Source organism: Balaenoptera ricei, chromosome 7 (genome assembly GCF_028023285.1).
Source record: "Balaenoptera ricei isolate mBalRic1 chromosome 7, mBalRic1.hap2, whole genome shotgun sequence".
Lineage (NCBI taxonomy): Eukaryota > Metazoa > Chordata > Mammalia > Artiodactyla > Balaenopteridae > Balaenoptera > Balaenoptera ricei.
In genome coordinates, this window is record NC_082645.1 from 35,393,437 (window position 1) to 35,407,760 (window position 14,324).

A 14,324-nucleotide genomic window follows, 5' to 3' on the forward strand; every position below is an offset into this window, starting at 1 on the left:
CTACTAAACAGGAGTCTGCATTAATTCTTCACCTCTACTATTTTTGCTTAAATGTATCTCACTCACAAGCTATAAAATTGTAGTTAAAGAGAAAAAGTCCTGGAGTTGGGGCCCTAGGGTGCATCTGTGTGTGTGTGCACATAGGCTGTACTTAGTTTTCAAATTCCCATCAGCAGAGCAAAGGTGATGGAAAATCTTTAGAGGACAACCATTTTGCTTAGAGATTCTCCCCTTTTAATGGGCTTATTTATTATGAAAACACGGTTTACTGAGTTCTTTATATATAAACCTCACCTCTTAAAACTGAGAAATCTCATGATGTGAAACACTTCCACTGATGTGCTTTGTGTCTAAAATAGAAACTTAGGTACCTCCAAGAATAGGCAAAATGCAAAGTTTCCTTGATTACAGTTACTTAGATATATAACACAATTTAAAATTAAAAACAGTGAAAGCTATCTACTACATTTGTAGATCACTTGGACACTAGATCCCTTTAAACTTACTCATTCATTTAAGAGAGCGAAAAAAATCTCAGATCTTAAATAGCATGATATCTTAATCTGTCGATCTGTTATTGATTACTTATTTTGGGGAGGGGGGTGTCTATTACCTTGTCAGGAGTACCTTTCTTTCCCAGAGTTGATTATAAAAGGAAATACTTAACAGTATATAAAGAACAAAAATCACTATATTGCTATATTAGCAATGTTAAGGAGGAATCCATTATACTTTTTTATGTTAGGATATGTTTTGCCTTTTTGTCACAGGAAATCATTAATGTCAATTACCTGTTCCCAAAAGAATGCAGTTATTCACCTCCATCATCTGAGATTATTTAAAAATGCTTCTCCTTTATCATCATGATTTAAAAACACACCTTCATGTATTTGCTCTTGTGATAAAGTTTGCTAAACTGACCAGTTCTGTGTTTACTGTTTGCTTGAAAGAATATCTTCATTTAAGTGGGACTTAAAAATGTTAACTTCAAAATACTGAAGTTCAGAATTAGGTCTCCTCCAGTTTAGACTGTGTGTGGGTTTAAGCTGAAATAACACACGGCAACCAAGAAAAATGAAGAACAACTAAAAATGGATTACATATAATAGAACATGGCATTTAATCCCATGGATTATAAGGAAAATTATCTGGAGTTTTAATTTTATAGTAATGTTCAAAAAAATAAAAAAGAATGAAAAGCACCTTAAATATGTACGCCAACATTTGTGTACTGTCTTTTGATTCTAACGACTACTTCAAATCTCATCCTCTCGACTCAGCTCAGTAATAGAACTAAATTTGTTTGAAAAAAATCAGGAATCACTATGATGATTACATTCCTCAATTGAAAAAAGAAAGCAAAGTTCAATCAGATCTTTCTCAAATGTTTGCTACCCTCCCATGCCTTTATGTGCTGCTTGCTCTTCCAAAGTCTGGTTTTCAGAAGCCCCAAATAACTTCTAACCCAGACTGCAGCCTCCACGGTAATGTACATGGCTTTATTAGCTCTCATACTTTCTTGGGTCACAAACACACAATATCTGATGAGACGTTGATCATCTTCCTTCTCATTTCTCTTTTCAGCCTCTCTAACTTTCCTGTCAGGAGCCTGAAAATATATGCGCAGTTACCATTGTGGAGGGGAGACAAAGTTTAACTTCTGGGTTGGCAATCGGAGAATAATTCATGAGCAGATTTCTAGCAAATGATATGATTTGCTAAATTTTGGTCTTTGATTTATATTTATGTACTCCTGCTACTGCTAAGGTTTTGCCAACCTCAATTAGATCATGAATGAGATCATTTTAATTCAGCCCCCAAACTGTGACCTGACCATGGTCTGAAAGTGTTCAGAAAGTAATTTTAAGCCTCCCTTTGATTTGAAAAGGAATACTGCATGCTTGGTCATTCATACAAAAAACATAAAACTTAATTATTGAATGATTTGGCAAAAGACCTTCCTGCCAAACAACAGTCAATGCCAGCTACTGTGATGCTGGCGATGCCCGGCCCCCGAGCGCACAGCCCCCTGTATACAGCACTTGTTCATTGTGTCTCAGGGCAAGATGCTTTCCAATAGGATTCACGGATCTGGGAGACTGGGTGCAAAGCGAAGGGGGTACCATATTTATAACTCCAGTTGAAAAATGCTGTCTCACCTAGAAGGGAAGTAGATCTGCGCTGTCAAATCACCAGGAGGCTGTGACAAAGGGAGCTTGCAGCCTGACACACGGTGTAACAACATAGCAAACACCTTTAATTCTGTCATGTCTCATACCCTTTACTTTCTCACACATTCGTGGCTGCTCGAACATTGACACCTCCACTCTTTTTCGAAACTAAATAAGGCAATCTTATTTAAGCCCAAATGCAACACCTGAAAAGTTATTCTTATGCCCAGCAAAAAATAACCATTAACTCCTTCCTCTTGGAAATGTCTCTCTGCTTGCTCTGAAAAGTCTCAAGTTGGTAACAGCCTCCCTGAGGCCCTGAATCTTGAGGTTCACATGACCTCCCAAGCTCCTAAAGATAGGCAACACTCCCCCCTTGAAGAGATGCGAGGGTTGCGATAATGTCACTGTCCGAGCTGGTCTCTACACCTTTTCCAGCTGAAACCCCTTTCTTCATCACAAACTTCTGGTGTCTTTTATAGTAAGGAGAGAGGCCCCAGCTGCTTCATTCCCTCTAGCTACCGTAGTCTAATATCTTAAAAGCTGGAAATGAAAATAACTTTTCTAAAGTATTTCCTGGAATTTTTAATGTGTTGCCTCGATTCCTTTCTTTTTTTCTTTTCCCTTGCCAATTATAAACCACCATTTGGAGGGCTTATGAGCAATGTAAGTCCACCTCATCTAATTAAACCACATTGTCTTAAAAGCTTGAACAGTTTTCATGTCTACAAGACTTGTCTGAATAACAAACTGCTAGAGCCAGAATTCTGAGTGTCTTTGGAAAGCCAGGATTTTATCTGCTGAGCGCAAAGGGCCAGGCACTCAAAGAGTTAAAGAGTGTTCCTGCATTGCTGGGTAGGTTCATATCCCAGCTGCCTGGTGAAGCATTATCCCGGTACCTCACTTAACAAAAGCCTCCTTTTGCAAACAGACTCCCACTTTTCCCCCAAGTGTCCAAAGGTGTTTACTGAAGTAAATCTGCCTAAATCCTTCATTGCTTGGGTCATGGGGGTGGATAGGAGGGGTGGAAGGTGTAGGGATAATCTCTTTTTGTAAATTCTGTAAATCTTCTGGGAAAAAGAAAAAAAAAAAACCAGGAATCTGTGTCACATGCTCGTGTACAACTTCTAATATCTCTGCTAGTTTTGCTCTTATAAGTGAAATCTGTCACAATGACTATCGCAAAAGCCCCCCCCCTTTCCAGTTATTCACTCTGCTGTTTGAAGCGACTGCACATCCAAAGTTGCGTGTGTGTGCGTGTGTGCCCATATTATATGCTTAATCTAATTGTTGAAGAAAAAACTGTTGGTATCTTAAAAGTGGTTTCAGAAAGGAAAAAAAAAAAAAAAAGACAAGACAGTTTAGGAGCAAGATAATGTAGCTGAAAAGTTGTCACGAGAGGTTTCTGCTCTTGCTGTGGTCTCATTCAAATACCATTAACTGCATGTTACTTTTGCATGTTGAAAATGGAGGCAAATAACAGAGTAAAACCTGACAGGTTCGCCTGCAAGGGTTTAAACAGTTCCCAGTAAGAAGGAGCCCTTTAGGCATAAACTTTCTCTCTCAAGAGAACGTGAATACCACCAACCCCTCCCTACAAATCTTGAAGCATCCAGTTTGAGATACAAAAAGGCTGTCATCTCACAAATGTTAAACATACTAAAAAAATCTGAAAAAAAAGTATGAAGAAGGTGTGAAAAACGTGGCACTTTACAGCCCTCAAAGCTTTTTAAAATAGACCAACTTTTCCCCCTAAAATTCTTTTCAGAGAATTTTTTTTTTTCCTTTTTGGCTCATTTGAGAGTTTCTTTCTTGGCTTTTTTCCCCTTTCATTTGAAAATATGAATTATCATAAAAAGTCAGGGGGAAAAATGGGAAAGTCTTTTCCAGTTTTCCTGAAGATGTATCAGTGCGTTCAGGCTGGGTGTAAGCAACTTCTCCCTTTTTCTCCGGGCCAGACACCCATCATTGAAAGCAGACCAGGGCCTCTGGAGACTCTCCCCCTTCTCCCCTCCTGAGCTCTCCAGCTCGCCCCCCAGCTCCCCTCCACCCCCAGGGCCCGCGCCTCCCTGGCCTTAAGGTAAACAATAAGAGCCAAATACTAGGCAGCACTCCAGAGTGGGAAGTCCACACACCTGACCCAAGTCTAACAGGCTTCTGGGGGAGAATCTGATCCTTCTCTGACACTTTTTACCTCAAGTGTTGAGCGGGTGGCCATGAATAGTACAGACATGCCATCTTGTAACACTATATGCCTGTCAGGAGGGACAGGGCCTGGTTAAGCATCAACTATATAAGGCTGGTAACTAGGGAAAGCCCAACAAACAGCCACAAACACCTCACTTATTTTACTCAGCTACTACCCTCTCTCTCTCTCTCTCTCTCTCTCTCTCTCTCTTTCTTTTCATCTTGGCTTTCTGTGGCAGAATGCAAATGGAGCCTGCCGGCGGTGAAAGGGCTGAATTGTGATTAAGAAGAAGAAGAGCTCCTTTCTTTGTTCTCCCCTCAGGGGATGTTTACTGGGAGAGACACAGCGGATCAGATATGAAAGGCATTCAGGTCAGCATTGATGTGAGCGAAAGTGAAATCATACCTAAGGCATTCAAAAGACCGCCGTGTCAGGGGTTCAGCTAACGGTGCAGCTACTGTGTGTGTCTTCCCGGAGAGGCAAAAATCTTTTCACAGACTGGCGATTTTGTTTTCCTCCCCAATTTCCTGCAAAATTATAAAAGTCCTCCGCCCCCCCACCCCGTGTTTACCTCCCACCAGATGCCACAAGAGTTAGTATTTTCTCTCCTTATGGACCACACGCGAAATCAGACCAACTTCTAATAGCTGTATTACCTAAATGAACCAGCCAGGCACCATCTGAACTGTGAAATCTTTTTTTTTTTAAAAAGCAGGTGTATTCCTGTGTGCTACATACATGCATAATATGTAGGGGAGAACTGCGTGAAGAGAAAAGCCAAAACACACACGCGTGGATGGTTTTTCCTCTCACCTCCCTCAGAGGAAACATGAGACACACACACACACACACACAGTATAAAAACAGTACAGAACACCTTAAAACGAAATTCTTTATTTACTTTGTGACTAGGAGTTACACTTTTCCTGAGAGCTCTCACTCTGACACGACTGTCACGATGAAAGTATTCGGCACGTAGCTATTAAGGCAAAGACTTCCACAGAGTCTGCTGATTATTAGTGCTTGCCTTTTTAAAAAGGCTTGATGAAGAAATACTTGGATCTTACTTTTTAAAAGTTTACACTCCCCACAGCCCAAATAGTCATTCAATAGATTTTTTCCAACTGGTAAGCTGATGCTATTGGCATAAACAGAGCTATGTAAATGTATACAAATTCACAAATCACAGCAAACATACAAGTCATGAAGAGGTGCCTAGATGTTTCAAGGCTTAAAAGTGAAAAGGAAAATCACATTTCATCTTCTGATTGCTAAAGAAAGAAAAGAAATAGGGAGGGGGAATAGGGCTATATTTATTGGTTTTAAATCATCCTTCCCTCTGCTCTGAATTATTTTTCTCAACCTTCACATCTTGCCTAAAAAGCATATTTGGGCTTACGTTAACATCTGCTTTTGTGGTGACATTTAATTCTGTATATTTTCAACTAGTGTTTCTGCATCACAGATTTTCCTCCTTTATCTCTTTGCTCTAAAAAGACAACCAAAGAGCAATCAAAAAGGTGTCTGACTTGGCCATTCAGACAATTGCCCCCTTGTGGGAATGCGGGAATGAATGGTACAGTGGACACCCCAGCACCATTGACGTTATAAACATGTAAATGAAACACATTAGGGCAGACAATCAATTGTCTGTGAGCATTGCAAACCTGCACTCCCTCTCTCTGTGACAGGCACAAAATAGTGTGTCTACCTTGGGAAGCCACGGTGCTGGAGAGGAAAAGGACAAAGAGTTCTCTTTCACACGGAAGAAAATGCACCTTTAAAAGCCTTGGAAGAATGCAGATGACAAAAACTGCTGTAAGGAAGAGAATCTCCCACATCTTGGAATAAACGCGGCACTGCTTAGAGAGCTAGCAACACCCTCCTTTCCTACCTTCAGGGTAGACACACATTTTTCCCAGGAAAGATTCTTAATACGGCATTAGGGTCTTTGATAACCTCTTGGAATTTTCTTTACTTTGAGTAAATTAAGCAAGCAAGAGAGGAAGCACCTGAAACATATGACATGGCAGTTTACTGGGGAACGTTCATCTTGGCTTTATTCGTATTTGGAAATAAATGCTTGAAGACGTGAATTTATCTTTATGTGGCAACAGAGAAATAATGTAAAGTTTAAAATCCTTAGCCCACCCTTACCCCGGGTGGAGAATCACGCTTTGGATGCCAGCAGGCTGCTGGCTCTGTTACGAAGGAAGGCATGTTTCTACCCCAATTGCCTGAATTTTTACAAACCAAAATAAAACAAATAGATCAGTCTAGATACATAGCCCCCAGCCTAGTGTGTGTGCAGCATGACAAAACTTGCAGAAGCTCTTCACAGAGAGAAAAGGATGGAGACCGATATCTTTGGAGCGCCCTCAGAGCTGGTACCTGCCACATAAACTGCCTCTGAGTGCTTTGAGAGTCAGCAAAACAGCCTCCTTATAACCTCATCAACTTTATAAGAAAGCTACTTGCAAAAGATTTCCACACTTGCAAGGATCACCAAGTCTGAACCGACTGCAATCCGAAGGAAACTTCCCTGCCTCAGAGTGTACTGAGGGGCTCTGACTCACGGCCGCCCCATGCCAACTTCACCTCTCGGAAAGGAGAGACAGGAGCCACATCCTGAAGAAGGGGCTGCTTGCATTTCTTTTCCTTTTCCTTTAAGCATCTCTGAAAAGGGAACAACTTTTCGGTCCTCCACCGCCTCTAAGCACCACCACCAGCGCTTCCACTCCCTTTCAGGAAGTGGTTAAGGGAGTGAGGGCTTATCTTAAACAGGGATAATCATTTCTGCTCATCTGATTGTTTCTCCTCTAGGATCTAAAGCCCTGAAAACATCCAACTTTATCCCTTTTCTTTCCCACTGAAAATCAGAGACCAAAGGCATTGGTTAAAAACCTCCCCCACTCTACCATACAATGCCTAACCCTTTAGCTGAAACTTTGAAGAAAAATCAAATTTAACTTTTCTTTCTTTCTGCCATTTCCTCTTCCTAATTCAGTGTTCATTTAAAAGACAACTTCATTCCCTTTTCTGAAACAAGCAGTTTCCGGGTTTGATTTCTGTGAAAACGTGCAATGTGTCTGTGTGATTTTTTTTCAGAGGCTGATGCTGGGAGGTGATGGGCTGGGGAGGAAGGCCCATCTTCCCAGGCTCCACAGGAGGCAGGAGGGTAGCCGGAGCATCCCCAGGAGCCCAAGCCCGAATCAGGGGCTAAAGCAACAAACTTTGCAAGTTACAACCGGGCCGCCCCAGTGGCAGGCAGCCGCCGGGCTTCTCCCGCTCCTAAGTGCTCATTTCTGCCTCGAAGGCTGTGTGGAGATAGTGGGGTATAATCAGGGGAATGAAAAGGGGGGCTGGGTTTTCCCCCTCCTCTCCAGCTTCAGTGAAAGTATTACAAAGTGAGTCAGGCGACCGAAGATCATCTGACTGAACTTTCTTGAAACCGACACACATTCTTGTCTTCGGGCAACTTGCTTTTTGCCTCCTTCCCCCTCACCCCTCTCCCCCTTCCCTCCTGCACATCTTATTTTCTGGGAAGAGATTTCATCCTTTCCATGTGGGGGAAAGGAGACTGTCCGCTATGGATTAACTTGGCGCTGGCACTGTCTTTGCCAGGCATCTTGCTAGCCTGAGAATCTTGAAGGCTGGATTTTAGATTCTTGTTTCTCTCTTTGTATATTTGTTTTCCTTGAACTGCTTCCTTCTCCTTTGCTTTTTAATAATCGCATACAGCATCGTCTTCTAACCCACGTTCTTGACCAGCCTTTCAAACACACACATACTGCTTTACACGTTTTATCTCCTTGTCGCCTTAGTCTATATATACACTGTTGACTTCATTAAAATTATATAAAGTGCCATTCTAGTTTCCTGGATGACCATCTCTCTCTCTCTCTTTTTTCCCCACGCAGCTTCTACTTCTATGATTAGTAGTACCATTATTCCTTTCCAGGAATTTCTATATGATTTTGATAAGCATCATCATATTTAGTGTTATCAGCAAAGACACAAGCTCAAAAGTGACATCTTTTCCATGAATCCAGGAAAGAAGAAAAATCCACTCAGTTCAGATAAATCCTAGCAATTCCCAAAGGGAAAGGCATTGGATATGTGCTTGATGAGAAAGAAAATGAAAAAAGAGGGGAAAAAACTCTTCTACCTGCTTCTCAAAACCAGGACATTGCTCAGTCAGATTAAACCCAAAGCAAAATACTGACAAGTAACCAATACACAGCATGTTTTCCCACAGACTATTGGGAAATAATTATTGCTGTTAAATGTGCAGGGTCTGGGCTAAATGCCTTTAAAATGTGCAATTCAACTTTCCACTTCGGAGTGTTGAGGCTTCTCCCAAGTTAGTGGCTGGGCGGAGGGGAAATGGTGTCCATTTCTGAGCACCAAGCAGTGTCCACGGCTGAGCACCTCCCTGGCACTCTGTTCCACCTGCGAAGCCCCCAGTAGGCCTCCCCCTCTGCCAGCCCCCGCCCCAGGGCTCCCAGGAAGGCTGGAGCATTCTGTTTTTCCAGACCTGGGCTCTGGCCCGACTTCACTGCCGAGGCCAGGCTGGTCAACAGTGGCAAAATCCCGAAGGGGGTTGGAGGAGGCAGACAAGAAGAAACAAATATTCTAAATAGTCTCTCCTGCAAAAGAACACTTCTGGGAACCTTGCTTTAAATCTTATTTTCCTTTCTCTCAAAAAATGACTGTTTAACATAAGAAAAAGAAAAAAGCCTCCTTGACACGAAGCTTTTGTTATCCAGTTGATCAGCAATGTGCTTTAGATACTTGTAAGGGGGGAAAAAAGCCCCACAATAGACATTGATTTTAGAAAATCAATAACCAACATTTAATAAAAGGAACAGAGGAAACACAAGAGAGGAGAGGGGGGCACTAGGTGTAATTTTAGTGTCTACTAAATTACCCAGAGATGGGGAAGGGAAGGTCTCCAGTGTAAGGACCACCTTAAATAATGCCAGACACTAGAGTGAAGAAAAAATTAAATTAAGAGAGAGAGGGAGAGAGAGAAAGAGAGAGAGAGGGAGAAAGAGACTTAAAAAGAGGCAGCCTGAACTGGATCTTGGGGAAGCAGCTCGGAATATATTATTGTACTTGTTTTTTTGTAATACTAAGCCAAGCAAATAGATCAAAGGCAGCACAAAGGGAAAAGGCAGGATAACATAACGAACAGTTTCTGACTAAAATTCCTCTGTCACTCCCCCATATGGCTCGACACCTCTACCACAACAAGCAAAAGACACACACGCGCACACGTACACGCGCGCACACACACACACACACACACACGAAACCTAGAGAGAGACAGAGAGACAGAGACAGAGAGAAGCATCATTTGTCTCTAATCAAAATTCCCTCGTCTTTGTGTTTTCTCCTTCCAGCGCCCCTCACTGCGCCCCCAGCAGCCCCCTACCGCGCCGCGCAGCTCAGGGGCAGGCCGGGGGCGCACACAATTGTCTTCCCTAGAGGAAAGTTGCTCCAAGGGGACCCCGGTGGTCCCCGCGAGGCGCGGGCTGGGCTTGCGGGAGGCCGGAGGCCGGGCCGGCGCCGCGTCCCCGCGTCCAGTTCGGGAGCGTCAACGCGGCCCCGCGCCGGGTGATCGGGCTGAGAGCGAGGGGAGTGAGAAGTTTCCTTTCCCAGTCTGAGCTGGCGCTAGTTCTCTTGTTTGTTTTGGGGGGTTGGTTTTTTTTTTTTTTTTTTTAAACTCAGTATCCTCCGTCAGCTATCCCCGGCACCCTCTCCGGTCCCCAGCTCTCTCCCCTCCCCCAGGCGCCTTCTGCGCTCTTGCCAATCACTTTTCTCTTTTATTCCCACGATTTTGTTTGGGGGTAATACCTAGGGGGTCTCTCTCTCTCTCTCTCTCTCTGTCTCCCTCTCTCACTCTGTTCTTTCTCTGACTCTTTCTAAGGTGGACCTACTAAGCTGTCACGCCTTTGATCTCCCATCTCTGCTCTGCGTGTCCCCCTTGCACCCGCACCTCCTTCCTCCTTCTTGACTCAGCCTGGATAACGGACTCCTGACCATGTCGAAACTGCCCAGAAAAGTCTCCCTGCGCTCTGCGACTCCGCCAGCCCCCGGCGCGGGGCCAGCGCCCGCTGGAGAGGAACCACCCGCCCCTGAGCCCGCGTGGACCTCGCCGGACCCCGCGCGGGACCGGCCGAGTCCCTCCCACCCCGGGGTCCCGGCGCGCCCGGCCGGGCCCCGCTGCCCGCGGACCGTTACTTGGCGTACTGAGAGGCGGCCGGGCGACTCCGGCATAGAAACTTTAAGCCTTGCCGGAGGCACAGCCCCGGGGCCCCTCTCCCGCTCTCGCAGTCCCTCTGCCACCCCCGCCCCGCCCCCGCCCCGGGGATCCCGCGCGACCCGTCGCCCGGGCCCCCGCCCTGCCCTCGCCGGACGCTCACGCAGCCCGGCCGGAGAGCCGGCGGGCCGGGCGCTGGTGGAGCTGGAGGCGGAGGCGGAGGGAGGGCGGGCGGGGGCGCAGAGGGCGGCGAGGGTGGGGGCGCTGGGCCCCGGCCGGACCCCAGCGCTCGCAGCCCCCCGGCGCCCGACGCTCACTTTGCCCGGCACTTCCCCAACTCCCCCCCCCCCCCCGCCCCCCGTCCAGTCGCCGCGCGCGCCGGGCTCCGGCGCCGGCCGCGGAGAGAGGCTCGCCCGCGAGCCCTGGGCGCCCGCCGCCGCCGCCGCCACGGTTGCTTTTCCCTTTCCCCCTCCTTCTCCCCAGGTCTGGAGCCGCGGAGCGGCCCAGAAAAGTTTGGTTCGGGCCGCTTCTTACCGTTTTTCCTCCTGGGATTGGCTTGTTTGCGCCTCTTGCACCGGGGGCCATCCGCCATGATCGGCTGCTTCATTGATAAGAGCGGATCAGATGGCAGTTCGCATGGACTCGGCGCCCTGCTTCGGCAGCACGCAGGCTCGATCTAGCAACCAAACACAGCGACAATGTGGGCATCGCCCGCGCCCATTGAGACGCGCGCGGGCCGCCCAGGGGAGCCGGGCCAGGGCCCCGGCGAGCACCCATCCGCGGCCCCCCCAACGCCAAAGCGAAACTCCGGCGGCCCCCCTCCCCGCCTCCCACCCCCAGCCTTGGCCCCGAGGCGCTTTGTGTTTGTTACTGTTTGGTGTGTTGCACCCGCGAGGGGATCAGAGAGACAAGAATTACATCTTCAGAATGAGTCATAACTCCTGACCGTATGAGGGAATGCACACGGCGGTACAGTAAGGCTGCTTGGCTCAGGGCTAGGCGGACCTTTTCCTCCGAAAAGTCCTCAGCCCGGCTCGGGAACTTGGGGTGAGGCGAGGCTCTCTGTAGCTCTCATCTTGTCTCCCCCCCCCTCACCCCCTCCCCCATTCCCCCGAGGAAGCAAACAAACAAACAAACAAACAACGCGAAACAACTCCCGGATGAAGCACACTCGGTCAAATTGATAATAGTAATTATAGGAAGCCCACTCGCCCCGCGTCCCCTCCCCTCCCCAGTCGGAGTTGATCGAGGCACTGTCTCTTCCTCCCCCTCACACCCCCGCCCCCAAATTAGGATTTCCCGTTTCACGCCGCAATAAGAAATATAATTATAAGCCTCTTCGGACACTGTCCCTCCCCCCAGCACCCCCCCCCCCGCCGCCGCCACCGCCGCCGCCACCTTCGCCGCTTTGACAATATTTACTTATTTCCCCCCACCTCACTCACACCCATGCTCCCCCGCCCTAGTTCCCTTAAAGAGTTCCAGGAGAAAATTGTTTTCTCCCCTCAAGAAAGGAAAGAGAAAGTCCAATCGCTATACGGCAATACTTTTAAGCTCGACTAAATGATCGTATCCTTTTCTGGCTTCGAAACTTTTGTACCTAAAAATCGAGAGAGGCGCTGCATTTTTTCAGCTGAAACTGTCAAAACTTGGAGAAGGGGAACCTCGGAGGCAGGCAAGAGAGGAGGAGAATCCTGCAACTCGGTGGAGGTTGGGAAGATGCTGTGCCTCGAGGATTAGTTTAAACAGGGGGCTATAAAAGATGTAACAGATGCAAACTGTAACACAAGGGCCATTAACCCTTTCTCTGCCGAACACACTCAGTCCCCACGCCCCGCACCTATTGTCTCCTGTGCTAGAAGCTTTGCGGAAAACCTGGAAAGTGAGTATCAGTTTCCACACATTTGCTGAGAGGGGTGGGGCTGGGGGGCGGCAGAGAGAAGGGGAAGTGGATGATTTAGAAAGCACCTTGAATTTAACCTAGGCATAGTGGGAGACTTTTAATTTAAGTTTGACACATTTTGTTATTTCTTGGCTCTCCTATGGATTTGAAATTGTTGGGGAAAATCCTGAAATAAAGCAGTGGTCACACAAGTGTCTGGGAGGAAGCAGCTGGCCTGTCTGTATTCATGCTGAGACACACGATTGCATATAAATACATGTTTAATAAAGTAAGCTGCTAGTTTTATGAGCATGTGTGTGTGTGAGGGACAGACAGGGCATTTGTGCTGTAAACTTTAGCTTTGCCTGTTATTTCTAACTCTGGAGTTAGTAATCTTGCCTTCATCATTATAGGGGGAGCATGTAAAATATATAAGAAGGTGGGAGATAAACACATTCATGTTAGCGGGGCTCACCACTGCTCCTGGGAACTCCTGCTCTCTTTCTCGACTTTTCAGTGCCAAAGTGTGGAATGGGATATTTTCGTGTGTCTGTGTCTCCTGTGAAATCCATGTCTATATCATTAATACTTTGCCATTTGAAATACAATTTCAAAAGTTATCCTTCATTTACAACCCTAATATCCGGACGGCAGTTTTCTTCCCAGCTGTAGTGACTCCCCCCCTCCCCACTTTGGTAAACGACTCAAGTTCCATGAGGACTTTCACTTCTTTATTTATCATCACAGAAGTGAGGTGTTACTTCACATACATACACACACAAAGAATGAAATAAAGAAATGAAACTCGCTAAGCAGACAAAAACAGGCAACTTTCTACTTAGAAAACAGCCTTCTTCAGTGGGAAAGGTTGGACTGCCATATCTAAGAGAAAGACTTGCTCCCGAATTTGGTAGGTTTGTATCCATCAAGTTTTGTAATTATTAACAGGTATTTGCCAAGTTCTAATTGCTGAATACAATGAATTGGAATTAGACGTGAAAATAGAGCAGAATCTCTCCCCTTGAAGAGTTTTTATTCCAACCACATAGTTCTCAAGAAAACTTTTCCCAGGCTGGGTAGTAAAAGGCACCTTTGGTTACCTGAATGGGCAGGTACAGGGCAAATTATTTGGGGGAGGAAAAAAGAGAAAAGGAAGGAGAGAGAGAGAGGGAGTGCAAGAGAAATCGAAGAAGTCACTCTTGGGAAAAGCTTGCCATAAAGGAGCTAAACCCACCTGAAATTCCTACCCACAGACACTCCTCCTCACTTCAGACTCACATCCCCACTTAAAAGGAGAAAATCGTAAAAGGAGGGTGGGGGATGACCATGCCGAAAAGGAATAAAAAGAGAGAAAAGGGGGAAAAAAAAAACCTACCTGCGAAGTCTTGTTTGTAGTTTTGGCCAGAAATGGTGAGAAGAAAAAGCATGAAGAAGCCGCGAAGTGTGGGGGAGAAAAAGGTGGAAGCGAAGAAACAGCTCCCGGAGCAAACTGTACAAAACCTCGCCAAGAGTGTCGGGAGGCAGGACCGTTATTCCTGCGGAGCAGGTTAGAACTGATCTCTTTCGGCCACTCCAGGAAACACAAACCTGGGGACGGACTGACGTGTTACGCCTCTTCTAATGACATTTTTTTCTTTTTCTTTTCTGTAGGAGAGAGAGAGACCCTGAAACACGCGCCACCTATCTTTGTGGGGAGGGATAATTGAAGCGCCCTGAGCGTGAGCATCATGTGAAAACGTGATCGCCAAGTTTCTCTCTGGGAAAGGATCTGGGATAGATTATACCTTGAAGTCTCCGCAAACGCTTTAGTGGAAGAAA

The 14,324-nt window shown here is 46.2% G+C and overlaps 1 protein-coding gene across 5 annotated transcripts in view; it reads right to left on the minus strand.

Moving 5' to 3' along the window:
* The window catches only part of ZEB2 (zinc finger E-box binding homeobox 2), a 127,649-nt gene extending 113,325 nt beyond the window's left edge, over window positions 1-14,324 (minus strand). For 2 of the 5 annotated variants that reach the window (XM_059927793.1, XM_059927790.1), the window contains exons 1-2: window positions 13,882-14,323; window positions 11,159-11,300 (exon numbers count right to left, since the gene is read on the minus strand). In XM_059927793.1, the coding sequence (XP_059783776.1) occupies window positions 11,159-11,231 (73 nt within the window). In that variant the 5' untranslated portion in view covers window positions 11,232-11,300; window positions 13,882-14,323. Of the gene's footprint in view, window positions 1-11,158; window positions 11,441-13,881 lie in introns of those variants that run through there. The other 3 variants (XM_059927791.1, XM_059927788.1, XM_059927789.1) reach the window with 2 other exon arrangements.